General features: G+C 43.2%; 2 protein-coding genes and 1 long non-coding RNA gene across 4 annotated transcripts in view; 1 reads left to right on the forward strand and 2 right to left on the reverse strand.

Annotated features, from left to right (window-relative positions):
- RAB6B (RAB6B, member RAS oncogene family) overlaps positions 1–6251 on the forward strand; it is a 54761-nt gene extending 48510 nt beyond the window's left edge. Inside the window, exons 5-8 of the mRNA XM_083741990.1 lie at positions 423–534; positions 870–963; positions 2066–2132; positions 6089–6251. Coding sequence (XP_083598116.1) covers positions 423–534; positions 870–963; positions 2066–2132; positions 6089–6153 — 338 coding nt within the window. The 3' untranslated portion in view covers positions 6154–6251. The remainder of the gene's footprint in view (positions 1–422; positions 535–869; positions 964–2065; positions 2133–6088) is intronic.
- Positions 6252–8710: 2459 nt separating this feature from the next.
- LOC310846013 lies at positions 8711–16790 on the reverse strand. Of its 2 annotated transcripts, XR_014565080.1 has the most exons (4): positions 16507–16790; positions 14881–14999; positions 11556–11713; positions 8711–9362 (listed from the first exon to the last, which is right to left on the reverse strand). It is a non-coding gene; the product is annotated as an uncharacterized lncRNA (long non-coding RNA). The 2 variants fall into 2 exon arrangements; XR_014565081.1 differs by lacking the exons at positions 8711–9362; positions 16507–16790 and adding an exon at positions 15167–15202 and having other exon boundaries at positions 10329–11713; positions 14881–15131.
- Positions 16791–17965: 1175 nt separating this feature from the next.
- Positions 17966–26880, reverse strand: SRPRB (SRP receptor subunit beta). The gene is made up of 7 exons (XM_083741988.1): positions 26589–26880; positions 24894–24988; positions 23943–24020; positions 23310–23392; positions 22153–22289; positions 20659–20713; positions 17966–19868 (listed from the first exon to the last, which is right to left on the reverse strand). The coding sequence occupies exons 1-7, from the start codon at positions 26863–26865 to the stop codon at positions 19652–19654; spliced, it is 942 nt and encodes a 313-aa protein (XP_083598114.1). The 5' UTR covers positions 26866–26880; the 3' UTR covers positions 17966–19651.

Below are 26880 nucleotides of genomic sequence, written 5' to 3' on the forward strand. Positions count from 1 at the left end.
TCAATAAAGACTTTTGTATATAATATCCACTGGGCGTTGGTCCTCTGTGAGCTGGGACCTAGCGGCAGTCCTGACAGTTGTGTAATGATGTTAATTACATACATTTCAACATAAAGGAAATGTCAAAACAGCATTAAAAAGAACCTCCAATTAATTACATATCATTTGCAAACTTCCACACACAAAACCCCCAATTATGCAAAAAATTGTCATTGTATTTGCTTGAATGATTTCCATTCCTGACTACAGACAAAAGTGAGCTGCAATAATTTCTGCTTCCTTTTCTGTTTTCACTGGAATTCTCCAGCATCCCTTCATGTCAAAAGTCTTGCTTATTTTAAAAGTATCAGAATCTGTCGCCCGTTTTGGAGGACTGGTCTTTGTCTTATACCCAGCTTCCTTGTTTTTGTTCTCCCTTGTAGATCTCAACTCCTTCCAGCAGACATCCAAATGGATTGATGATGTCAGAACAGAAAGAGGAAGTGATGTCATCATCATGTTAGTGGGCAACAAAACAGACCTTGCTGATAAGAGGTAAATGCATATAATGAGGAAGAGGGGGGAGGACTATTAATTTCCGGTAGAGAAGGTTAAACTTCTTAGACACACAAGAAACCTGCAAAAGGGCAATAAGCCACATACTGTAGAGATGCTCCATTGTCTACTGTTGCCATAGGAACAGATCTCCTAGAGTGACAACTCCTGTTTTATTGACCCTTTCTGAATCCCTTGTGCATCGTTAAGAATGAGGGCACAGCTTGGTGCCATTATTACAACTTCACTTTTCGAGCCACAACCCATTTCCCTACTCTTTTGCAGCTGCATTGAGACAGTTACCATTTCCCCCTCTTCTGTGTGTCTGACCCTAGGCAGATAACAATTGAAGAAGGGGAACAGAGAGCTAAAGAACTGAATGTCATGTTTATTGAGACAAGTGCGAAGACAGGATACAATGTAAAACAGGTAAGGTGCCTTTGTTCCTGGGTGAGGAGGAGAGCGTGATCCAGTTTGTGTGCTACAGACTCCTGCATGGCACATGCAGATTGGATGAAACATGCATTTATCACACACAAATGGGGTACAAGAATCTGTTTTATCATTGTTGCTAGCAAGCTAGATTATCCTGATTTAGGGAGAAATGTCATGTATCAAGAAGCCCTAGGTGGCAATAGAATATAATTGTACAATACCATGGTGAGCATTTACAGCCCGTTAAGTCTGTGCAGAGTTCATTTTCCTTTGATTTCTCTCCAGGAACTTCGGCTGCAAACCAGTTGCACCTCAAGGTCAAACGAGATGTGACCTGCAGAGCAGATTGGAAAAATAAATGAATAACCAATATGGGAGAGGGACTAGCCAACTGGGGCTGTGGCATGGGGGAGGAAGGGGGGCCTTTAACCTATTGCCTCTGCCGTGGTCATGATCAGAACTGCTTCCTGCACAATAGGAGCTTTCTTCTCAATGTGACTAGCAAGTGTTAGGGCAAGTCCAATCATGACCATGGCAGAAGCAAAGGGTTAAAAGGCTCCCTTGACACCGAGCCCCAATCTGGCTGGTCCTTCTCCCATATTGGTACTGTTAAATCTCGGTTCTTGAACGGCTCTGTTTTGGCTCCCAAAGCTGTAAACCTGGAAGTATGTTCCAGTTTTCGAACGTTTTTCGGAAGCCAAACATCAAACAGCCAAACGGGCTTCCGGAATGGATTATGTTCGACAACCAAGGTTTGACTGCAATTGGTCTTCAAGTCATCCTGTTTCACATGGCTGGAAGTTGGAATTATACATCATAGCAACCATTGTTTTCAGAGGCACAAGGGAACAGCTTCCCCTTTCTACTGATAGTAACCAGTCTGAGTAGCTCCAGGTCTGGTTCGCTTGGGCAGATGTATAAATGAAAGAAAGCTTGGGGCTTACTTAACTCATGTCACACATACTGTAACTATTTTTGCTACAGTTCTCAGTTGCATATTGGATGTAAACTAGAAAGTACTAATGATTTATTCTCTTGCTCCCTCACCCATCCTTCTGCCTGCCTTTGTTGCTGTACACTCTGCACGCTGCTTTAGCTCTTCCGACGCGTCGCCTCTGCTCTGCCAGGGATGGAGAGTGTCCAAGAGAAGAGCAAAGAAGGGAGTATCCTTTCTTGATTAATAATCATTGTTCCTCAAGCAACCATTCCCATTCGAAATCTTACAGGTAGGGGATTGTGGAAAAAGTTTGGTTCAGTTCCCATTTGAAGCCAAATCTATCAAATTCCGAAACAATGTCAGAACCAGAAAACACAGCCATCCTTCAAATTTTGCCCTTATCTGAATTTTCCAATGCAGTTCCCCAACCAATGTTTACAAAAAATGCATATATTAGGGGGAAAGGTGCACAAAAATGAATATACTAATAAAAATAACATACTGACGTGCATTAGATTAGAAGTCACTTACAAAAATGTGTACACAAATCAAAACTGCATGCATAGCTCCTTATCCCTTTAATGTCCACTCTAATGAGAGTTGCATGTTTTCAGAAAATCTTCATCAGTGATGGAAATAGTTCAGATTGTCTTGCTTGTTTTTTTCCTATTGGGAAAAGCTGGGATTATGCAAGCCATGTCCCATCACTACTTCACATTGTGTCTAAATGACTTCTCAGCCTTGCCCTAGAAGAATGTCCGAGGTCAAATGCAAGAACCCACCAGCTATTTCCTTCCTGTTGCGATAGTTCTTCAAGACACAAATGGCCTTGTTAAACTAAACCCAGAATCCCCATTCTCCAATTATGGAATGAGCACACAAAAGGAAAGCATCAGCATAGAGCAGTACTAATGAATATGGTCCAATTAAGTGTTATTTATTACAGAGAAGTTCATGGTTTCTAAATTAAACACAGCAGTAATGGCTTCCTCTGCCTCTGAAGCTGGCAGGAAATAAAGAATAATGGTTACACAGGGAATGTTTGCCAAACAATGACAGCTCATGCCATGTCCCCAGATGTTCCCTTGCATAGGTTATGCAGGAGGCCCACAGAATGATCCCTTCTGCCCTGAATAGCCATTTTTCACTGCTAACAGTGTGATTTAGAAATGATCTTGATGAGAGTCCCAATGAGGCCCAGAAACAGAGGATGAGTGATGACATCAACTTCATTTTAAAAGAGCACCTTATTTTGCATCCAATAGACCGCTGTGTGCTTGCTCCTGGGTTCTCATTTAATCTGTTGCCATTTGCTGGTAGATGTGAATTACGCTTCCTTGGTTCTCACACTGGTCCCCTTTTTAATGGCCATCAATCATTTTGAAGGGCCCCAAATCAAGAAGAATGTTTGTGTGCTTATCGTTCTCACTAATTTGTAAATTTCATAATCTTGACCATTTCCTAAATTTTTTTATTTATTTCCAATGATAACACAAACCTGGTAAGTAGATTTTTTTAAAAAATGTAGGAGCTTCTTTCACATTCTGCACTAGGCTCTTTTCCTCAGGATATGGGATGATGAGTTTCCCCCCACACACACACACACACTTTTGAGCAACCTGTGTGAGTGAGATTTCACATGTGGGAAGTTTTCTGTACCCCCTTGTCCCCTTAGCTAACTCATGTGCCTTGCATCCCCGAACTCTCTGCCATCTAGACAAACAATCTTGGGTATTCATCTACATCTTTTGTATGCCCCACGTAACATAATGTTCTCTATGCAGCTTACATGACAGATAATTTAAACACAAAACTGCCTATATACCCTCTTTAAACTCTGGGGTTGCATGCTCATCTCGCTCTATAGGCTGAAGGAGCCGGTATTTGTCCGCAGACAGCTTCCGGGTCATGTGGCCAGCATGACTAAGCCGCTTCTGGCGAACCAGAGCAGCGCACGGAAACTCCGTTTACCTTCCCGCCAGAGTGGTACCTATTTATCTGCTTGCACTTTGACGTGTTTTCAAACTGCTAGGTGGGCAGGAGCAGGGACCCAACAACGGGAGCTCACCCCATCGCAGGGATTCGAACCGCCGACCTTCTGATCGGCAAGCCCTAGGCTCAGTGGTATAGACCACAGTGCCACCATGTCCCCCTTTAGGTATCCCTAAATTCAGGTAGCGGCAGAACATAAGACATCACAGCAGAAAGATATGTGCAGCCAAAGACTAGAGAATATTCGTAGTCTTATCAACCTTATACTGAGACCATTGGTCTTCCCAGCTTCCTGGCAAGGTCTTTCCAGGGTTTCAAACAGGAGAGACTCCTACGTGGAGATGGCAAGAATTGAACCTGGGGCCTTCTGCATGCAAGGCAGATGCTTTACCACTGAGCTATGGCCCTTTCCCTCTTCCCAGGCCAATTTAGACAAGCTGCAGTTAGGGGCCAAACAATCTCACTCTTGGTGAGGAGGGAATGGAGAAACTCTCATATCTGAACACTTATAGCAAAAAAACTCCATTCCCATAAACCACAACAGGGAGGAAGAGTTCGGCCTAGACTTTATGCCTAGAGCATGGAGGAGAAGGAGAGCCAAAGCTACTAGCCATGATGGAAGCTGTGCTGTCCCTCCACAGGCAGAGACAGGAATGCCTCTGAATAACAGATCCCACAGGCATCTGGTTGGCCACTGCATAAACAGGATGCTGGGCTAGGTGGGCCAATGGCCTGATCCATATTCTCATGCCATTCATATATTCAGGAGAGAGATATTTTTAAAATATATATTTTTTTTAAAAAATACTTCAAAGATACAACCTCCTGCAACCTGAAGTATCTAGGCCAAGGAAAAGCTGGCGCTACTTTATTTTGCTGGTTGTAGAAACTGATCCTCTTCCAACTGCTGAGCCTTGCTTTTCCTTCTCTCCTGATTGCCCCAGAGGGCACATGCGGCAGCGGTAGCAGCGAGTGCCTGTCTGGAAAGGGGAAATGACATGGCGCCTGCAGACCACTGTGGCGGAAGAGAGAGAGTGTCTGGATGTGACTGACAGCAGCTCTTCTCCCCTAATTGCTGCCTTTTGTGCTTGGGAAAGGTCATCTCCCCTGGGGGCCTGCGCCGAGTTTGATATAGATTACATATGTCAGCGCCACATGCAGAGAGCACAGCCTGGGCTCGGCCCTTGCTGCGTAAAGAGGGAGAAACCAGTCTGTGGCTGGTTAAGGAAGACAGAGGGGTGTGATGTCATCTCTCTGAGTCCTCAGGACTAAAGCCTCTGCTCCAAGAGGCAGGAATTCATCCCGATTCTTTAAGTTGCTTGTCAAGCGATAGACAAGACAGCATGAAGGTTTATACAATGCACAGTCACACAAACATTGCAGTACATTTTTTGGCTTGGGTATTTGCTAGCTAAGTTACTTGGTCACTTGCGGGAACACCTCCTTACTGTGATTTTTTTAACGTTGCCTGAAGTGAGAGCTTTGTCGGAAGAAATAATGGGGTGGTATTCCACACTCCACTGGGAGAGCGTTCTGCTGCTGGAGCAACTGGGCTTCTGTTTCCTCTGCTCCCCATGCACCCTCAAGATCAGCTCTGGGTGGTCCACCAACACCCCCCCCCAACTGATTTTGAGGGCATTGGTGGGGGGGGGAGGTGTTGGAGAGGGAGAGGAAGCTCTGTTGCACCAGCAAAGCTGCAGTGTTGGAAACAGCCCATGTTCTTTGGCTGTTCACTTATACCGACTTTTACCTAATACCTCATTCACAGCAAGAGGAGCAGAGGCAGGAGATATAGGTGGAAAAAAACTTGGCTACAAAATCAATTCCCAACCTCATCCTACAGAAACCAGTCACAGGACCCATGGTCTGGAGTGGGAACCAAGTGACTCCAGGTGACCATTTTAATTACTGTGTTTGATGGTGGCAAGGAGGCCATGTCGTGTGAAAGTGGTATTTGTGTACCATCCTCTTGGATTCTCTACAGGTATTTATGTACCTCTATCATGCACTTAGATCTTGTTACGATATGGAATTTAACCAGCTTTGATGGGCATTTATGTTGCCAGCTGAATTGCTTGCTTCTGTTGGTAAAGACACCTTGGTAAGTTGTGTTACCTTGTTGACACTCTGGGAATGATGCACTTCCCTCAATAGCATAAGCCTGTTATCTCCCTTAACCCTTTTCTGCAGTGATTGACATTAAATTGGACAAACCACAGGAACCACCACCCAGTGAAGGCGGGTGCTCTTGTTAATGCAAAGCGCAGGATTCGTCAGCTCCATTTGACACCACACGCTTGTTGTGTTGCTTCCTATTGGTTAGCTTCCTAATAATATGAATTGAGTTATTCAATGGGGAGGATTTCTTTTCTCTCTGTGTCTCTCTAGGAAAGGGAGGGGGTGGGTGGCAAGGATCAGACTATGTGATTCAACCACTGGTTCTATTTTCTTTTCTTTTGGTTTAGTTGTAATATATTGTACTTTATTAAAAATGCCAAAACAATTCAGAATTTTAAACAAGACACTTTAATTGTGTGTATACAACTCTCAGCCATGGGGACTTAATATCCTTTTTTGGGTACTTTTTTTTAAATTGTATATTTGTAAACTTACAGAGAAAACCCCAAGATTATACAGGCTGGCTAGTTTCAGTGTTTGACATAAATGGTAGACATATCCTTGAAGTAAACTAGCCCCCAATTAGTTGACTGAACACTAACTGTGCCATTCACACTCCAATGAGAGGCCAGCAAAGCATGAAACCACCGGTGTGCAATGTAACATCTGACTAGATGCCCATGAAAAGGTGGGAAGAGAGAGCTACAACTAGAGAAATGTTATTCATGACAGTGGCAGTGCACCTCCATAGTTCCCAGATGCATAAGGATCTATTGCGCATGCACAGCTTACGATCATGCATCATGCTATATTTTACTATACCATGAGAGACGTTCCTTTTTTAGCACTTCTGTGAGTGGGATACTTGTTTTTAAGACCTTCACTTGTGTCGTGTAGCCTATGTATGTCAACTTTTTAAACATCACACTAGCTAGCATAAGCCACCACACACATATACTATGGCGTGTATGTGAAACCAATGGCATTGCTGTGTATATGGATGGTTGGGCCCAGCAGTTGCCTTTAGTTCCTGAAAAGGCCACCTCAGCCAATGATAGCTGCTGATTTGTAGCTAACATTGGATTGAAGAAGAAAGCACTCAGATGGTTTTGCCAAAAAAGGGGGGGAGGGGGGAAATATGGCAGAATAAAATAGAGTTATCCAAAGGCTCCCTCTAAGCTTATTGTTACAAGTAGATTTCTTTAAGGAAGCAACTCAAAATGATGGCCAAGATTCAATCAGAAACTGTCAATTACTGTAACTTCAAAAGGTAATCCCTTGGGGGTCACCTCACTTTTAGCCAACTGTACTATTCATGGTGGTTGATCATTATTATGAGTGATGATAACTTCTGCATGAGTGAACAAAGAGCAAAAGAGCCTGTCTCTGTAGAAAAGAAGATTGCCTTGGCAACAAAGATAAGATAGATAATGTATTTAATTTTTGTAACATGTGTATGCATGTTTTATATTGATATAAAACATACATTGACACACACACAGCTGTGTGAAGGTGTATGTCTACACACCCATGCACAATATAGATGCTTGGTTTCTCCCACTGTTATAACTTTGCAACCAACAACAGTTGTGGAAAATTACAGTTGGTGCAGTGTGTGGGTCTAGAAGGTTTTTGTTATTGTCGGGGAAAAGTGTGATTTGTCATGTCTTCAATAAATTAAACTCAAGATACATGTGAAGCTAGAAAAAAAAATGCACGGAGATGTATCTCCAGATGTTGTCAATCAATGTGTGATAGCGCATGTAGTCATATTCTGGCATTACTCCAGAGAAAGTGGCTGTCATGTTAACTCATGGTCATTTCAGTCAGTGAAAGGTTCCAAGATGTTTTCTAGTTCAACTTTTAGCCTACATTACAGGAAATGTCACGGTGATCACCACTATGTGATAACTGAATTAATATGGTGTTATCTTTTCCTCTGTGGAATAGTGCTACTTTTGTGCCATTCCTGTGCTGCAAAACAACAACAACCACCCCCACCCCCTCACATGCTTACCAGCACACACTTCGGAGGTCTCTTTTGCTCATGAGTAGCCATAGAGAAGCACTAGCACCCATGTGCCCTTCTAGGTTTGTCTAATTGTAGCCTGCAGCCAGAACAAGTGATCAGGTTTTCCTTCTTTCTCAACTCCATTCTCCTTTAACTTATTAGCTTCCCTGCTGTTTTCTCCTCAATTCTCCCTTCTTACCTTTCCCATCATCCTTTTAAGACTTCCTGCCTACTTGGTTTTGTTTTTTGCCTCAATCATCATAGAAGCATTATTCTACCTATTTGCATCTAATGCCATCCTCAACGCATCACTGCCTCACTCAAAGAGCTTGAAAAGTGTTGAGACTTTGTGCGTTTCACAGTTAAATCATGTGAAATGATCCTAAAGTGACATTTTGAGGAAGAGGGTGGGAATCCTCAGGGGCAGATTTGATTTGAAAGATTGCCATCCATCAGATGTTCCTTCTGCAGGGGTACTTCATGAGAACATAAGAGAGCACTTTGCAAAGGGTGAAACTAGATGAACTGAAAGTGTGTTGAGGGAAAATCAATGCTAAGTAAGTCAGGCATATAAGGTAAGTGAGCTGATTATCCTGAATTCGGTAACCAAAAGGAGGCAAAAGCCTGGCTTACACTTAAAAAAAGGTCACGAGGAGGTCCAAAGCATGATAGTGATCCAGAAATGTGAAAGTGTTAGATTTAATTGAATGGAACATAGCCGACTGCTTCTACCAAGCAAACAAATCCAGTGTTTAAAGTGGGGCTTGCAAATGGATGAGCATTTGCACAAAACAGTGAGCAGAACAATAACTAAATGACAACATCCATTTGTCAAAGGCAAGCAAATAGAAACATAAGTTTCTCTCTTCCTAACCACTATAGGCAGTTCTTATCAGTGAAAAACCAGACACTTCACTGAGACTATTGGTTTCCAATGAACTTAAGCTTCAGAAAGAATAATCATAGGTTAAGTGTCCAAGATATCTTAAATATTATTGGCATTGGCAAAGTCTCAAATACATACGGTATACCCCAAAAGCCTCCTCCAAACATATTTTTTAAAATCGAAGTTTTGGTTATATGTAGTATGCCATAACATTTGTGACAATAACACACGGATGAGAAAACTGATGATTTCACAAAGGATCAGAAGTCTAAATACCTTGGAACAAAAGGGCTCACCAAAGACATTTGTGAGCACCCTGGGTTGAAGTCACAAACTGAAGGGATCTGAATGTCCTCATCCAATGGCTTTAACTTCTCATGTAGGTGATTGCTGCAGTCTGAGGATATGTGCTCTGCATGCATGCCAGTAGCTTCCACTGGAAACTAAAGCTGAAATTGAAGAGGATGGGATGGGGCAGGAGGCATAGAGATTTTGACTGTTAACACCATGTGAAAAGAAACTGAGTAGACAGACTGTTTCACATGAAGAGGAAAGAAAATAAAAGGAAACAACTGTACTGTGGAAATACTGCCCTACAAAGGTTTGCAAAAACCATTGTAGGCAACATAAAGACAGCTTTTAAGTAACAGGTAAATGTTGGAAAGGGACGCGGGTGGCGCTGTGGGTAAAAGCCTCAGCACCTAGGGCTTGCCGATCGAAAGGTCGGCGGTTCGAATCCCCGCAGCGGAGTGCGCTCCCGCTGCTCGGTCCCAGCGCCTGCCAACCTAGCAGTTCGAAAGCACCTCCGGGTGCAAGTAGATAAATAGGGACCGCTTACCAGCGGGAAGGTAAACGGCATTTCCGTGTGCAGCTCTGGCTCGCCAGATGCAGCTTTGTCACGCTGGCCACGTGACCCGGAAGTGTCTCCGGACAGCGCTGGCCCCTGGCCTCTTGAGTGAGATGGGCGCACAACCCCAGAGTCTGGCAAGACTGGCCCGTACGGGCAGGGGTACCTTTAGGTAAAGGTAAAGGTAAAGGTACCCCTGCCCGTACGGGCCAGTCTTGACAGACTCTGGGGTTGTGCGCCCATCTCACTCAAGAGGCCAGGGGCCAGCGCTGTCCGGAGACACTTCCGGGTCACGTGGCCAGCGTGACATCGCTGCTCTGGCGAGCCAGAGCCGCACACGGAAACGCCGTTTACCTTCCCGCTGGTAAGCGGTCCCTATTTATCTACTTGCACCCGGAGGTGCTTTCGAACTGCTAGGTTGGCAGGCGCTGGGACCGAGCAGCGGGAGCGCACCCCGCCGCAGGGATTCGAACCGCCGACCTTTCGATCGGCAAGTCCTAGGTGCTGAGGCTTTAACCCACAGCGCCACCTGCGTCCCTCTAGGGGTACCTTTACCTTTACCTAAATGTTGGAAAGTCCCAAACCTCAACAAATGCCAATATAATACCACAGACAGAGTTCTGTTGGAGATAATTGGTATGGTTTACTTCTAAGAACTCAGCTGACCAGAAGAGAATACAAACTGGATGCAAACAAGCAAGCTACTTTAGTACAATTTTAATCTCTTTTAAGCACATGCAAGGCTACAACTAGACAGCAGTCGTGGCACAGACCGCCACGCCCAAGTTCAAAGTTTGTTCATCACAAATTTCCATTTTTTTGACAGGCGAATTCACCAAGCAGACATTGAGCTTTCTGTGTTTTGGTTTGCAAGGATGTAACTAGCCTCATTTTGACTCCCTAACCGTCACCAGGCCAGATCAACTGGCTGAATAGACTAGCTCCAGGTGAGCAAGCAGCAGGTTCCAGCACCAGCATAACTGAGAGTTAACATGCATTTTTGGAAATGATTCCGTCAGTCTGAGCAGCGCTCCCCACTATGCAAAGAGGGAACTTTAAACTGGACACATGGGGGGGAAATGAGAAAATCAATTTTACACACATTTATTTGTACTCTTCCTTTCCACAGTAAAAACCATGCTCAAGGCAGCTTATGACATGAAAAAAATTACAAAAGTAATCCTCAAGAATAGTACACAACCAAACTGAACAATTTCCACACAAATCACAATAAGATCTAAAATAAAGATACACAAATAATAGCAGCAGCAGTGCCCCCAACTAAAATCCCCACACAAGACCCCAGTCTAGCAGTTTTGCTTTGTTCAGAGCCAGAGAGAGTGCCATTGATAAGTAGGAAACCAAGGAGAGGACTATGTATAAAGAGAATAAAACGCAGTACTGTAGGCATTATCATACCTGAAGGTTTAAACTTCTAGCACATATGCTCCCATATTGAAGCATATCCAAAGACCCTTTAAAGCCTTCTGCCCTCCTTCAGGCACTGATAGACAAGGCACCCATCTCCCAACATGCTGATCCCACATGAATTGCCAATCTGTTCTTTTGTGCCACATGAGCTACCAATTAGGAGCTCACCCGTTGCCCCTCACTGTATATTAAGAAAATAAATGTCATGTTCTAGAATATGAGTACCATTTTCTTACCCTACCTAATTAAAAAGAAGCCTGGCACTGGAGGAACAGGCACACACTCTACCCAGAGACAAACTTGGATAATGATCAAACAGCTTAGCCTTCATAGCATTCTTAAGCCCAAACTTGTGGGTTATCACCTGAGAAGTCCCTTTTCGTTTTCTCCATCTTTCTTCCATTTTCTGTACTGAAACATCATACCCATTCTTGAGCGGCTGCAGGCAGTTTAGGGCAGAGTCTTTCAGTTTCTCGGTAGCTTGGTGGAGGATATTGGCTGCCACGTCAACTTTCCATAAAACTGTATAAAAACGAAACAAAAATAAACCAGAACTTAGCATGTTAGTCCAATTAACAATAAACTGTCTTATTCTCAAACATGGTCTCGTGGCTAGAATTTTTCAGTGGCTGTATTTCATGGGGAAATTCCACCTAAGCACGTCATCGCAACTCTAGTTGCTGTAAGCATTCCCTATATCTCTCCTAAGTTTCGGAAGAAACATTAAAGGATCACCTGCACTCTGCAGTTGCACTGGCCTACCCAGGCACACGTACATTTCTCATGACATAACTAATGGCGGGCTCCTCTTCATTATCATTTCCTGCTTAGAATTCCATTATTCTTGCAAAAGACCTTCAGAAACCCAGCATACATGTCTTTTACTGACAGTTTCATCCACTTAATGCAGGCAATTATACATCTCCGGGCTTTTTGGAGCAGTATGCACAATCACAAATCCAATCATCAGTTATTAGGGACAGGGGGTGGGGATTCAGAAAAGACGGCCAGTGTAGTCTCTGGCTAGGGTTATAGTCCAAAGTATCTGGCAAGCACCAGGTTTGGGAAGGCTGCTCTGTACAGACCCTCACACATGAGAAAGGAAGAATAGCACTGCTGGATCAAACTAAAGGCCCATCTAGTCCAGCATTCTGTTCCCACAGCGGCCAACCAATGTCCATGGGGAGACCATAAGCAGGAGAAGACTACAGCAGCACTCTCTGCTCCAAAACAGGGACTCTTAAGAGCTGTTCTGTGGTGAACTGAGATAGTGTATAACTCAATAACCTATTTCTGTTTCGGTGGTAGCCACAGGGCCCATGGGGCAAGTGAGGTAATCCGCTTTAGGCGGCATGGAGCCACTGGGGCAGCAGATCCTGATGTCAATCTTTCTTCCCCCTTGTTCCTGATGTATATCTTTCCTTACCCCTTCTTTCCCTGACATGGAGGGAGAAGCCATTTTGGGGTCCACCCCAGGTGCCAAAATGTCTTGGGCCTACTCCAGCTAGCCATGTTTACAAATATGCCCGCTACTGTTTTCTCTCAAAGCAGCAGACTCTGTGCTGGATAGAGGGGCTTACTCAGGTTCTCCTTTTCCAAAGTGAACACAAGGAGCAGAGATCCAGAGCTTATCCTGTCCATCAGAACCCTGTATGTCTAATTTTAAAAGGTTTATTTTTGGGTAGGAGTCAGGAAGAGAAGGAGATGGAATGAGCATTTTTAATTAGGCCACTCATAAATTGAATAATACTATCATGGACTCAACACAGCACAAAAGAAGTGAGAACACTCTGTGTACCTGATCATGCATTTGAACATCTGGCCACCTAATAAGTTTTAGCATTGTGTCATATGCCCATGAAGTTCAGTGTAAGAGAAAGCTAAACATACATCCAAGAAGCAATTTCCAGGTGAATATTGGGGTTCTTGCCGTCATGCAACAGAAGGCTATGAGGCAAGAACCCCTATCAAAGTGGCAAGAGCAATTGGCAGATATCCAAAAGACGAGCAAGAAAACATGAGAACTGCATGAAATGAATTCTTTCTTGGCAAACAAGAGCAGGGGTAGGCAACCTAAGGCCCGTGGGCCAGATGCGGCCCAGTCGCCTTCTCAGTCCGGCCCACGGACAGTCCGGGAATCAGCATGTTTTTACATGAGTAGAATGTGTCCTTTTATTTAAAATGCATCTCTGGGTTACTTTTGGGACGTAGGAATCTGTTTATATATTTTTTTTCAAATTATAGTCCGGCCCACCACATGGTCTGAGGTACGCTGAAAAAGGTTGCTGACCCCTGAACAAGAGGTTCAGAGGGTGGCAACATGAAAATGGACCTTTTCAGTGATGCACCCCCATTGTGGAACACACTCCCTAGGGAGGCACACCTGACAGCATCTTTATCTAGTTTCAGATAAAGTTTCAGACTTTATCTAGTTTTTATTCCCCCGCTCCTCCCCCCTCTTCCTCCCCACCCCTGCATAGTCCCTAAATCTGTTCTGAAGTTCCCCAACCCCCTAGAATAGATTTGAGGAGAGTACATGGGATACATGAGGAAGGAGGAGGAGGGAAAGTTCCTCTGTGCAAACAGAAATCCTTCCCTGGTGGGACACATTACGAAAATACTACTCTCTCTTTCCCCCAATTCATATCATGGTGTCATTCCCGATTGCCCCCTCCACCCACAGCTGTTAATTACTTTAAAAATCTCCCATGTGTAATAGCTAATTATGTGAACAGCATCCCAAGATGTTTGGTCCAAAGACTATCTCAGAGTATGGATGCAAAGCAGCCCCATTAGCACAGTGTTTTATGTACTGTTTGCCCAAACTGCTTCAGTTGTGCTAATATCAGAAAACACAGATGGCAGACCTTCAGCTCTACAGATATTGCTGGTGTATCACTCGCATCTGCCCCAGTCTTTACAGCCAATGGTCAGGGATGACGGGAGCTGTAATCCAACAACATCCAGAAGGACACAGATTCCTCATCTCTTGCATTTAGTTATTCTAGCTAAACTACATTTTAAACAGAAAGCAGGCCAAACTAATGGCACACGCTGCTAGGAAAAGATAAATACATACAGAATATAAAGCAGAACCTATAAGCCAATAGAGTTTATCATCAGTTGCAATGTGGGGGTGCACCCAGATACTTCGGCTTCTTGCAGAGAGCAGCACACATTATGGGCTATGTAGGAACCACATAAGTTCCATGTGATAATCCAACATGTGTGAAAATTGTTGTGTTTACATCGAGTGATTTACACATGTGGATGAAGCACTGGGAAGTTCTCAAAAGTGTAGTGGAGCTTCTGTTCCCTCCTCTCCTCTCCACCCTCACCCACTCAAGTTAATTGAAGAGATTAAACCAGAAGGCAGAACTAATAAAGGCTGGCTGGGATGAAAGGCTGTCAAAGAACAGCTACTATAGCAGTCTCGTGAGCAATCTGCAAAGATCACACAGGGGAGGGTCCTCGGCTGAACTAATTGGCAATCCAGAGAACAAGCACTAGCTGTAGACAGCCAAGACTAAAGGGAGGGGGCACGGCCCCAAGGGAATAGTTGCCAATGGAATCTGGGCTGTAATTGAACTCAACTATAAGTCACAGTAATCATTAGATCATTCCCCTTACATGCACGAGTGCCATTTTTTAAAAAAAAAGTTGTTTTTCAGCAGCACAGATTTTCTTACTGTTCAAACAGGTCATTTTTCTCAAAGCCATCACCGAAGGCTTCACGTCCATTAAACAGGTTAGCTCCAAAACAATGCCATTTTGGTGTTGCAGCAAGTACAAAAGAAACCATGGTCAGCTATGGAGAAAAAAAGAAATCTTCAAAATGAATGGATGAACATAACCAGCTTAAAAAAGAGAGATGATTTCAATAACACATTTTTATATAGCACTGGGCTTTTCCTGTTGTTGTTAACAGATAATCTTACCACTATAACATTTTAAAAGTTAAGTGCTCACTTGTACAGTGCCATCTATATTCCATGTAGAACGGTCCTGTGAACCGCCCTGAGACTTCCGGGTATAGGGCGGAATATAAATTCAATAAATAATAATAATGATTTACAGAGTTCCATAAGCAAGCAGGCCCTGATCCAAAGTGCTTACAGTCAACATTTACACAATGAGTGTGAGGTATCTTTAAAAGTGCCACTAAGAATTATTCAAGTGTTTCCGAAATGCGGCAGTGGAGGCCCCTGAGGAATCTCGTCAAAAGCTATTGCATCAAGTTCTTTTTTCCATAAAAGGAAAGATGATATAATGAGTCCTAGCCCAACAGCCACAAACAGCAAGCTGTACTATTAAGCAATGATGGGCAATGGAAGATCAGGCAGCAGGCTTCCTATTATGTCAGCAAGATCTCCACACATTTTACTATAGACCTTGACAGGTTGAGAATAGCCATCTGCAATGTCAGATGGACTTTGAATGACCTCATCAGAACTGCATGACCACCTTTGTATCTTACAAAGTTGTTCCACATGCTTGAGCAAATTACTTCTATAGCTGTTTGTGAATATGGCTTTATCCTGTCACATGTACATGGGTACATGGGTGCACCCTAATTTTTCACATTGATTACAAGAGGGTGTACGTGCAACAAGTTTGGCTCCAATCCATTGTTTCCATTTTAAATGAAAAAAATCTTCTGCAGAAATACCATATTATTAACACACACACACACCAAAAAACCCCAGGGAGTTTCAGATGCACATGAGCACAGTTACGACTTTACCATTGAATTTTAACATGCACAATAAATTGCATGAAGTGTAGGAACATCACAGTGAAGAACAGAGTTTTTTATCTCTTCAGTTCCATCCTTGGAATTTTCTCCAGAGGCTACAAAGCATTATAAACTGCTACAATAAAGATGAACTGGAAACTCACGACAACAGCTTCCTGTGCACAAAAGGTTGTAGAAATTCACCAACAAAACTCGAGTTTTAAAGTCAGTGGAAACTGCAGCCAAGATGTCTGCTGCCTTAGGTGCAGTGAAAGAAGCTATTCTATCACCAGTGTTTAATATTCAACCACTAGTCCAACTGGATTCCAAATGTAGGAGGTGGTCCTCTCACTCAGCAAAATATACTGGGCCAGCCATCGGGGGGGGGGGAGTGGAGTGGCTGTTTGGGTTAAGAACTGTCTTCTCTTCTGCATCTGCTTCAACAGTTTCAATAAATGCATTCTTTCCTAGGTGAGGCCAGAATGGGGGCATTAATGTTGCACACCTTATAATCAACTTGTGTGGAGCTGTGTGGCAAACAGCAGATAATAGTGAATAAGCAGGCCTCAAGTTGCTGTACTTTCTCTTCCAGCGAGACAACCAGCTTGCACTTGCTGCAGGTGTAGTTCCACATATTCTCAGGCAGGAAGACAAATGTGGCACAGGTGTTGCAGAACACCACAGCAGCTCCTTTGCCATCCATGTCTCTGGAGTCTACATACAGCGGTACCTCAGTTTACAAACACCTCGGGTTACAAACACTTCAGGTTACAGACTCCGCTAACCCAGAAGTAGTACCTTGGATTAAGAACTTTGCCCCAGGAGAACAGAAATCACGCAGCAGCAGCATGGCGGTAGCGGGAGGCCCCATTAACTAACGGACCTCTGATATGAATTAAGTTTGTAACCAGAGGTACCACTGTATACTGTGAGACAGCACTCCAGGCCTCCCCCTCAAACTCTCTTGCTAACCACCCTTGCAAATGTGAGGTCACAAGCTCCCAGAGATTGCAAACAGCTAAGCAGAACTGCTGGTGGCTGCTAACCCCTTCTCCCAACTCACTTCCTCCTTTAGCCTGGATTCCTCTCAGAAGTAGCTGCTCCATCTTAGACCATGTGCTCGGACATGGGCACACCCACAGAAATACAAACCCATAAGCAAGCCTCAGCTCAGACAAGCAACTAGCCTGAATTCAAATGACACAAGCTCACTCTCTGCAGTCTCTTCCAAAGTCTGTTTACAAGTCTTAGTCACAAGCTCCCAAATATGGCAGCTAAGGAGAACTGCATAGAACTCTGCATAGAACTTATGATTCCTCTTTTTACAATCCTTCAACTTACCTGCTAAACGATATGGACTTTCAACAAACCATGTGTGTATTCCAAGTCAATAACAGTTCCCTTTGATTCCTGGGGCGGTGGCAGTGTGTGAGCTATTTTTCCACACTCTTGCATTCCTCTCCACTGCAAGACTGTTCTTCCAAAGAGCGCTAGAAATTAACATGTTATGGCAATGTTCCTCAGTGGTGATGTTAGCTGGTGTTGTGGAGAAAGAGGAGAGGACGGGCTTTTGTGTAGTGGTATGTAGAAAAGAAATTATAGTCTCTCTCACCCTTGGACAAAGCTCTCCATGAGTCAATAAGCTTATTTTGGATTGTATCCAATCATGCTCCCCACACAACCTTATAAACAATGGATGAGTCCCATCCCACAGACTCAGCCAGCTTTATTTACCTTCTAGCCTGATTAAGTTATTTTGTGACAGATATCGCCCTAACATCAATTTCAGAATTTTTGTTATAAGTCAACACAGCTACTGTTACATTCTGTGTGAAAAAAATTGTTACTGAGACACGAATTAGGATTTCTTCTTCTAAGCATATAAACATTTTGTACAAGAGCCACAAAAACAAAATCCTAACTCACTTCAGTGAAACAGAACAGTGTAAATGCATTGCTTCACTGTCTTATTTTGAAGAAAATATTCATGACAATGACAAGGGATAGCAGAGCTGCAGTAGAGAAATTCCAGTCAAAAGTTAGTCAAACATCTTTATTTACAGGTATCAGTAGAGAATAATTTAAAAGAGATGGATCCCTGCATCTTTGCAGCTCTTGAATCCAATACATACACGACAGCAACTTTAGCCATGGGCATAATGACAAGCACAGTACATGGTCTGAATTTCTTACTACTGGATCGACTTGGTTGTAAGGGTCAAAGCAAGAGAACTCAATACCAACACCATTCTAGAGCTCAGATTTCAGACAGGATCCTGCTGTTTCATGTCCAAATGTCCCAAACTCAGTTGCACACAAGTATGAAACCAATTTCCAATACAATCCACAATTTGGAGCACGCCATGATGACGGCTGAGCCACTAACAATGAATATATAAGATGCACTTAAAACATTAGGGCTGTTACAAACAGTATGGAAGTGTTTTTACAGCAAATTCACTGCAGGAATAGGCATATGTCTATGGGAATATAGTAAAAAAGCATCCAGAAGCAGTAGTTGGGTGGGATTTAGAGAGTTATAGACACACATATCCCATTGAAACAACAGTGTTCACTGCTGGGATATATAATTCATATGCTGTAAAAATATTTTCATGTTTTTGGCATGGTACCCTGAGCATCTTTCTTTTACTTAAAAAATATATGTTAAAAAGCAAATCACATTATTACACATGGACATTATTTAGAACTGCTATCCCTAGCTTAGTAGTCAAACACAGCTATGCAGTTCTGACAATTGTCCTAACATATCACAGGATAGTTAAAATTCTTTTGTCAGACATATTTCCCAATACTTGGGGCACTGACAGGTCTTAGGGCACTGTGGGAAGGCTTCAGTCCACCCATGGATAACATATCCAGAATTGAAAAGCTACACACTCAACACTCCCTTGGTGTGAAGTTTATGCAGAGGGTTACTTTAGTGATTGCCAGATCTAAGAAGGGAAAGACTCAGGCAGATTAGCCAAAGAATAGGGAGTAGTTCATCAGAAACACATTTCAAACACTGTAATACCAATCAAGCAAAATGTAGTACATCACAATTCAGTCCTCCCTGACTGGAAAAGAACTATTTGGAAGTAGAACCCAAAATATTTTCCCCGGCTACTTGAGTTTTCTGGCTTTGTGCGACAATTATTCAATGATGCATCTAACTAGCAACCCATAGCTTTCCTTCACAAACACAAACAATGCTATAAGAAGAGCAGGTTCCATTCAATCCTGAATATTGTAATGTTTCCCAGGTAATGAAAGGGACAAGCAAAAAAAAGTGTGAATGGGTAAGTGGGTTCACAAGTATCTCAGGTGAGAATATGAACAGAAGGCAACCCAGAAGTGGAGAAATTACAGTCCTGAAACGATAGTTCGAAATAACTCCACAGTATCTTGCAACTTTCATCCAAAAATAGAATCCTCGTTTAAAGACTCTCTGATTAAGATGAAGCAGGGAAAACTGCTGCAGGGAATCAGAGCGGAAAGCGCAAAGGGGGCTGCACTTTGCTGAAGGATCCCTGTTATCCCAGCAGAGCATTCTGTAACAATGAATGGGTTGCTACAGGGAAAGCAGAGATGGCCCATGAATTTGCCCTTATTGCAGTTCCATGTGCTACTTTCACCCCATCCTGGCTGTTTCTGGCAACGCATTAGACTTCATTCCAATTCATACCATTTTCCCAGCGGTTGCCTTTGCTACCTTCCCAGGTTCAGGCAATTTTTGCTAGCCATTTTTCCAGGTCTTCAATATCAGCACTACCCTCCTCTCCCTTGCCTCCTCTGGCACTGCATTCAATAAATTCCACTTTCATGGGCAGTTGAGAAAAGTCAAACTCCTTGCCCTTCTTCCCAAGCTGGGAGGCAGATCCAGAGCCTGTGCTTTCCAATGTGCTTGGGGCAGCTGAGAGAGTCACTCGTAAGGTATTGCTGTTGGAGAAGAGAAAATTAACTTTAGAAAAACAAAAAAACAAAAAGACTGTGAAAGCCAAGGCTAACATGTACAACCCACTTATTTAGAGATATCTACTTTAAACTGGCAACGACAACATTCTTATTTCTGGGGGTGATCTATTTTATCACACTGAATAATGTGATAATATAGTTTGTATTTTTTATACCATTCAGTTTCTAAAATGCAAACCATATGCAGTGAATTGGTAAAGAGGGGGAGATACAGCAGGATTGGGGGAAATTGGCCTGTGGGACTGGGAGAACTCTTTTTTTCCCCCTCAGTGTAATGCCCTACACCCTTTTAAGAGGCAGAATCCTAGTCAATTAAAGATGAAAATGTATTTTCAGGATCACAACCCAAATTATATTACTGCCACCTGCTGGACACAAGAGAACAACTGGAAGCAATTAATCTGTTGCCTGACTAAAAATTATTAGTGAGATGTCTGAATCATGGCAATATTTCATAAATATGTGATATACATGAACTGATTTGATTAAATTGATTTCTACGTTCAGCAATCCCCTCCCCGCCACTTCAGGCATCTGAACAGTTTGGAAACTATGGTCAGAACTGTCCTTAGTATACATTTCATTTCTCATGGCAAATTATTGGCTCTGTGTTCCTTCCTGCCATCCTTTTACAATGAACTGTGCAGCATATGGGGATAATAAGTATGAGATGTCATGTCAGATGCAGTCAAGAATTATGGACAATACAACATGCACATGAATGAGATTTGACACACCAACCCTTTCAACTTACAGTTCTCTCTCCAGCTGCTGCTGTATGAGTTTGGAAGATTTTGCCATTGTAACATCTAAGGAAGGAAGGAAAACCTTGGGTTATTTGGCACTGAATATTTCACTCACAAAAGGAGCCTGCAATTTTGCTACAGGGTTTTTTGTTATTGTTGGTTTTTTGCTACTGGGAATTCCTAAGTGCATTTTACAAGGGCCTCATTGGCAGTTATATAAAGGGAAACTGACAGAGTGAGAGACAACTGAAGGCTCCAAGGAAAAGAATGGAACTACCTTTTTAAAATCCTTGTCAGCAAAAAGTCACTGAAAGCGAGGTTAAGCAAGAAAACACATGGCAGTAAAAACTATCATGCACTCTCACAATCCATTCTTTTTCCTTAATTTGAGAGCCGTCATACCCCATATTCATAAAATTACAAGTTGATGCCACGGTTCCGTTCTTTTAGTAGAATTCAAAACTGCACTAATTTGATATTTCTATACAAATATATAGAAGGCTGATCGCCGAAGAATTGATGCTTTTGAATTATGGTGCTGGAGGAGACTCTTGAGAGTCCCATGAACTGCAAGAAGATCAAATGTATCCGTTCTTAAGGAAATCAGCCCTGGGTGCTCACTGTAAGGACAGATCGTGAAGCTGAGGCTCCAATACTTTGGCCACCTCATGAGAAGAGAAGACTCCCTGGAAAAGACTCTGATGTTGGGAAAGATGGAGGGCACAAGGAGAAAGGGACAACAGAGGACGAGATGGCTGGACAGTGTTCTTGAAGCTACAAACATGAGTCTGACCAAACTGCGGGAGGCAGTGGAAGACAGAAGTGCCTGGCATGCTCTGGTCCATGGGGTCACGAAGAGTTGGACACGACTAAACGACTAAACAACAACAATACAAATATATAATAAACTATTAAAATAAAATAAAAATCCAAATGAATTAAAACTCTTGATGACAGGCATCAAGAACCAGCAAAAGCCAAGGCAAATCAAAAGGTTTCAGATTATGCTGAAACTGTAATAGCATTGGTACCATGGCTTTTTTGGGGGGAGAGACAATTCTAGAATATGGGCACCAACACAAAGGCTGTCTTCCTGGTTATTTTCAGATGGAAAGCTATAGGTCCTGCCACAGCCAGGTTGGCCTCTGAAGTTGAGGAATTGGAATTATACGACTACTTCATAAACAGACTATGAAATGGCCACCTCCTATCACAGTCACAATTAATTGAACAAATCTAAATGCTATATTCTATTACAACAGGGATTGGGAACAGCAAGTAAAAGGATGCCTCTGCTGGGTGATTACAGGCTGTAGAGTTTTTTTATAGCGCAGCCTGGTTATTTATCCAATGTAATGTATAATGGGTTCATTTAGATGGCATATAAAAGAAACATGTACAGATACTCCATGTCTTAGGCAAGAAAAAGGACATGGAAAAATGCCAATCGCTGTAAAAATCTACCAACAGTCATGATTTGATTCGAAACAGACATGCACTACCTTGCTTGTTGCAGGCTATTAGCAGGGGTGGTGCATTTTTCAGCACTACGTTGTCAATCAGGAGCTGGTACAGGAATTCAGCCACATCTTTCATCTCCCGCTGGAATGCTACACTATCCACAACGAATACAATTGCCCTGCGGAATAAAAAGAGTACGCTATGCATGGTCTCGTATGGCATAGTTCTACAGCTAGCAGCATCGGTGAATAGATGGCCTCCATGAAACGTTTAACTGCATGCAAGCAGCCCTGGAATTCTGCTCTGAGCACAAGCTTTGATACTGTCTGTACTGGGATGAAAGATTCAAAATTACTTCAAAGACTGCTTTTACATTATTGCTAACTCACAAGGGCCACATTAGCACATTATCCATGGGAAAACAATTGAGGCACAATTTTCATTGAGTGTATTCTTTAACAATGTCCTGAAAGCACCAATTTCTCTACCCCATTGCATGCCTCTCTGAATAGTTTCCCACAGAATATATATAAGTCATTTCACAATAAGTTTTCACTCACTGCACCACGTCTGTAGCCCCGCATCTTTGCTGCCTCTTTATTTTACCCTCTTTGCCCCATCTCAGTTCGTCTCCTTTCTTTCTAAATTTTGCTTCTATTTTTGCTGTTTGTCGCCTACCCAATTCTATTTCTACACGTTCTCGCCAACTTTAGCAGAAAGAGAATACAGTGGTACCTCGGGTTGCAAATGCTTCAGGTTACAGACTCCGCTAACCCAGAAATAGTACCTCGGGTTAAGAACTTTGCTTCAGAATGAGAAGAGAAATCGTGCTCCGGCAGCGCGGAGCAGCAGAAGGCCCCATTAGCTAAAGTGGTGCTTCAGGTTAAGCCTCCGGAATGAATTAAGTACTTAACCCGAAGTACCACTGTACACAGATGTTACACTCTCAGCAGTTCACCCAAGTAGTCTCCAGCACTTGCAGACTGTGTGACTAGCTAGACTTGAAAAACTGACCCCAAAGCTACCATGCACCTAAATACAGGTTGTGGAAGAACAGTGGAGATGTAGTGACTCAAGTATTCTCCCCCAATCCTTAAGTGCCCAGGTTTAATTACATCAAATGCATACAGCACACCACCATCAAAGTTCTTTTTGGCTACAACCTGAATGCACAAACATCCATTCCTCTAATACTTACCTAGCTGCAGCCTTGAACCTATCCAAGAACTGAAGACGCAAGCTCTCGTGGCCTGGAAGGTCAATCAATGTCACATTTGTTCTCTGTAGGAGAAGCAGTAAATATTTTGATGTTCATTTAAAGAGGGAGACATGATTCTTTTAGCCTGAGGGTAACAATCAGTCTACTGTATTCTGCTTGGATCCATATGCTCTTACTTGTGTTTAAATCATTATCAATCTCTATTGGTTTCAAATATTTAATGCACCATTTTCATATAAATATTTATAGTCTTTCACATAAATGTTATAAACCGCTTTATTTAATTTTGTATTCAAGATGTTGTTGCATTACAACTCACACTAACCCCAGCAAGTATGGTCGGAGTGGCAGTCTAACAACATATGGATGGCACCATACTGGCTTCTTCTGCTTTAGAAACAAATTGCCAGTATTGAAAGACAGAAATTAGTTTTACATCTGCTTCCCTTCTATCACTGAATTAAAGGCAACATACATAGTGTTTCCACCAAGGCACAGACCCACTCAGCTTTAGAAAGGTTGCTGCATCATATCCTCTTAAGAATTTGCCCTGATGACTTTATATGCAATTTCTAGGAATATGACAGAACACAAAACATTACATCTTCTTACCTTGTCATTATTTACTCTGTACAAGGCAGAGCTATCAGTTATAGAAGTCTGTGTATTTCGGAAATTGCCTGTTAATAGCTAAGAAAAATAAAAGAAAGAGAAAGTGAAATATTCACAGACTAATTAAAATTATTTGACTATAGTCTAAACCACAGCAGAAAGTTGGAAAGAGCCATTTTTATTTTTTTTAAAAATAGTCCCTTGAATCTTAATCTAACCATTTAATCCAACAAAACTAATCTGAAACAGAATATATCAATAGATACCCTGACAAATACCCTGATACCTTTGACAAAACATTTTTTTACAAATATATCTGCATCTCATATATGCTGCCTACTACTGAGCTATGGGACGTGGGTGTTGCTGTGGTCTAAACCACTGAGCCTAGGGCTTACCGATCAGAAGGTTGGCGGTTCGAATTCCCACGATGGGGTGAGCTCCCCTTGCTTGGTCCCTGCTCCTGCCAACCTAGCAGTTTGAAAGCACATCAAAGTGCAAGTAGATAAATAGGTACCGCTGTGGCGGGAAGGTAAACAGCATTTCGGTGCGCTGCTCTGGTTTGCCAGAAGCGGCTTAGTCATGCTGGCCACATGACCCAGAAGCTGTCTGCGGACAAATGCTGGCTCCCTCGGCCAGTAAAGCGAGATGAGCACCACAACCCCAGAGTCATCCACGACTGGACCTAATGGTCAGGGGTCCCTTTACCTTACTGAGCTACATTAACAACTAATTTAACAGTGTAAGTTAGTACTCCATGCTTCTACTTTACCATACAAAATGAAGTGCCAAAAAACTTAATCGGAAAACATTTAATTTTTTCATACCTTACATCTCAGACAGCTTTGAAAACAAGAGGGAACAACCTAAGGAGTTCTCCTTTCTTAAAAAGAATGAGAACGTGACAACAATGTATAGGTCCAAAAGAAACTGAAACAGGAATTCACATACCCTAACAAACAGAAGTGTTTTCCCTGAGTCACACAGACCCACCAGAAGCACTGCTCTCCGACTGCTCTTTCTGGTCCGCACAAATATCCAAATCACTAGAAAGAAGGAGAAAAAGGATACACCTCTGAGTGTAGTTAGGCTTATACCCAAGGCAACTCAATTTTCTACCATGAAAACAAGCTATTTAATACATGCCTCCTCCAATTAAGTCTTAATGGTGCTTTAAGTTTTGTACAAAAAGGATGCAAACATTTTGGAGACATAATGATGTATACATTTCTCCTATATCCGATACAGGAAATTCATTTCTCAGAACAGCCAAACACATTTTTACATCCACACAAATAACATTACACCTCACAGTAAAGTCTGCTTTTATCTATTTCTACCATCTTTCTTTGTAGCTGCCCAACTTGTATAGTTTTACTCAAAAGTAAGCCCCACTATGTTCAATGGGGCCTACTGTCTGGTAACTGTGTTTACACTACAACCTTAGTAGTATACAATATAGCAAAGATGCATCTGATTTGTCATGACAGAAAACATGGGCAAATTCATGATCGTCTGATTTATAAAGGATGTGATTTCAGGCATAGCACATTGAAGATGATCACAGCACATGTGCCCTAGTTGGGACCAGCTGAAGGGGAGAGGGACCACAACTACAACCCAACCCCCCAACCCCAATTGCACCAGGCTTGAGGCGCCCTGGATTTTGCAAAGGTATTTCTCTGCCTTACTGGCCTCTATGTGGAGGGTGATACCAGGGCCACTCTGCTACCACAGAATTCAGTCATCCTACCACAAGGCAGCTTGAGATCTACTGGATCCCCTACTGGCCCCACAGCTGTCACTCACTGACATCAGGCCTGATTGCCATCCCAGCCCCAGACTGGTGCCCAGCTGGGGTTTGAATTGCCCTGCTTAACTAACTAACTTAGTGTAAACATTTGTATTAAACTTCCAACCAGTATAAGCCCTCCTGAGAGAACTTACAAAACTTTATAAAAGCCACGCACACACCCCTGCCCAACTCCTCCTCCTCTATCTGGTATGGCAAGAAAGGGCACACTAACAACCCCCCAGTTTGAAACTTGCCTCTGCTATGAACCCTCCCTGGGGCCTTATGCAAGTCAAAGCCCACCTGTCTCACACATCTTCAACCCCACTTTAGCAACATGAGGATAATAATAAGAATATGAACCCCCTTGATGGGATTGTTGTAAGTTAAGGCCTACAGGAACCCAATGCCCGTAGAGCCGTTAGAACACACTAAAACACGGCAGAAATACCAGCTAATAATTACTGTGACACTAAATGTTACAACTCCAGTCCAGACTTTTAAATTTCGGTTCTATAACATGCAAATGAACGTCACTTCTTTGGAAATAAGAACCACTGCATTCTGTGTTAAGAGTCTTCTTACGGAGCAGGCGCAATTCCTACGAAAGAAGACGATCTCGGATCCCTAAGTGGCTCGGTGTCCTTAATAAGAACTGCAGGACAGGCAGCTCCTCAGCAGGCGCCTTTTCCCAGCGTGAAGCTACACCTGACTAACTTCTGCCTGCCACGTGGCTCTTAAAGGCACAGAGCCTGACTGGGAGGCTGGCTGGCTGGCGGGGCGACCAGGCAGCTCTTCCCCCCGCAGGCAGTGGCGCTCGCCTTCCCTGCCACCGAAAGAAGGCCGGCACTCACGGAGACACGAGGCGAGGAGAACGAGCAGGGCCACGGCCACCGAGACGAGCAGCTGGGCCCTCGCCAAGTCCTGGGGCTGCAGCGGAGCATCCTGAGGAGAAGGCGACCCTTCGCGCGCGGCTGTCACCTCCACCGCGTCCATCTCCAACCGCTTTCGCCTCCCACGAGCTACGCGCGACGCGGCGGCGACGACGTGTCCTTCCCGGGACTCGTCTCCTTCCGGCCAGCGCGCGCAGCGACTGCTGGGACGCGCGCTTCGGTGGCCCAGGTGCTTCATGGGAGTTGTAGTTTG

This window comes from Podarcis gaigeae, assembly GCF_964106915.1.
Source record: "Podarcis gaigeae genome assembly, chromosome: 5".
Taxonomy (NCBI): domain Eukaryota; kingdom Metazoa; phylum Chordata; class Lepidosauria; order Squamata; family Lacertidae; genus Podarcis; species Podarcis gaigeae.

What these genes read in the sequence shown, in the direction of transcription:
- SRPRB (XM_083741988.1), bottom strand. Translation starts at nt 26,865, where the DNA reads ATGAAGCACCTGGGCCACCGAAGCGCGCGTCCCAGCAGTCGCTGCGCG. An exon ending in AAACACTTCTGTTTGTTAGG is followed by an intron (nt 24,021 to 24,893) that starts GTATGTGAATTC and finishes TATTTTTCTTAG; the next exon opens with CTATTAACAGGCAATTTCCG. An exon ending in ACAGAGTAAATAATGACAAG is followed by an intron (nt 23,393 to 23,942) that starts GTAAGAAGATGT and finishes CTTCTCCTACAG; the next exon opens with AGAACAAATGTGACATTGAT.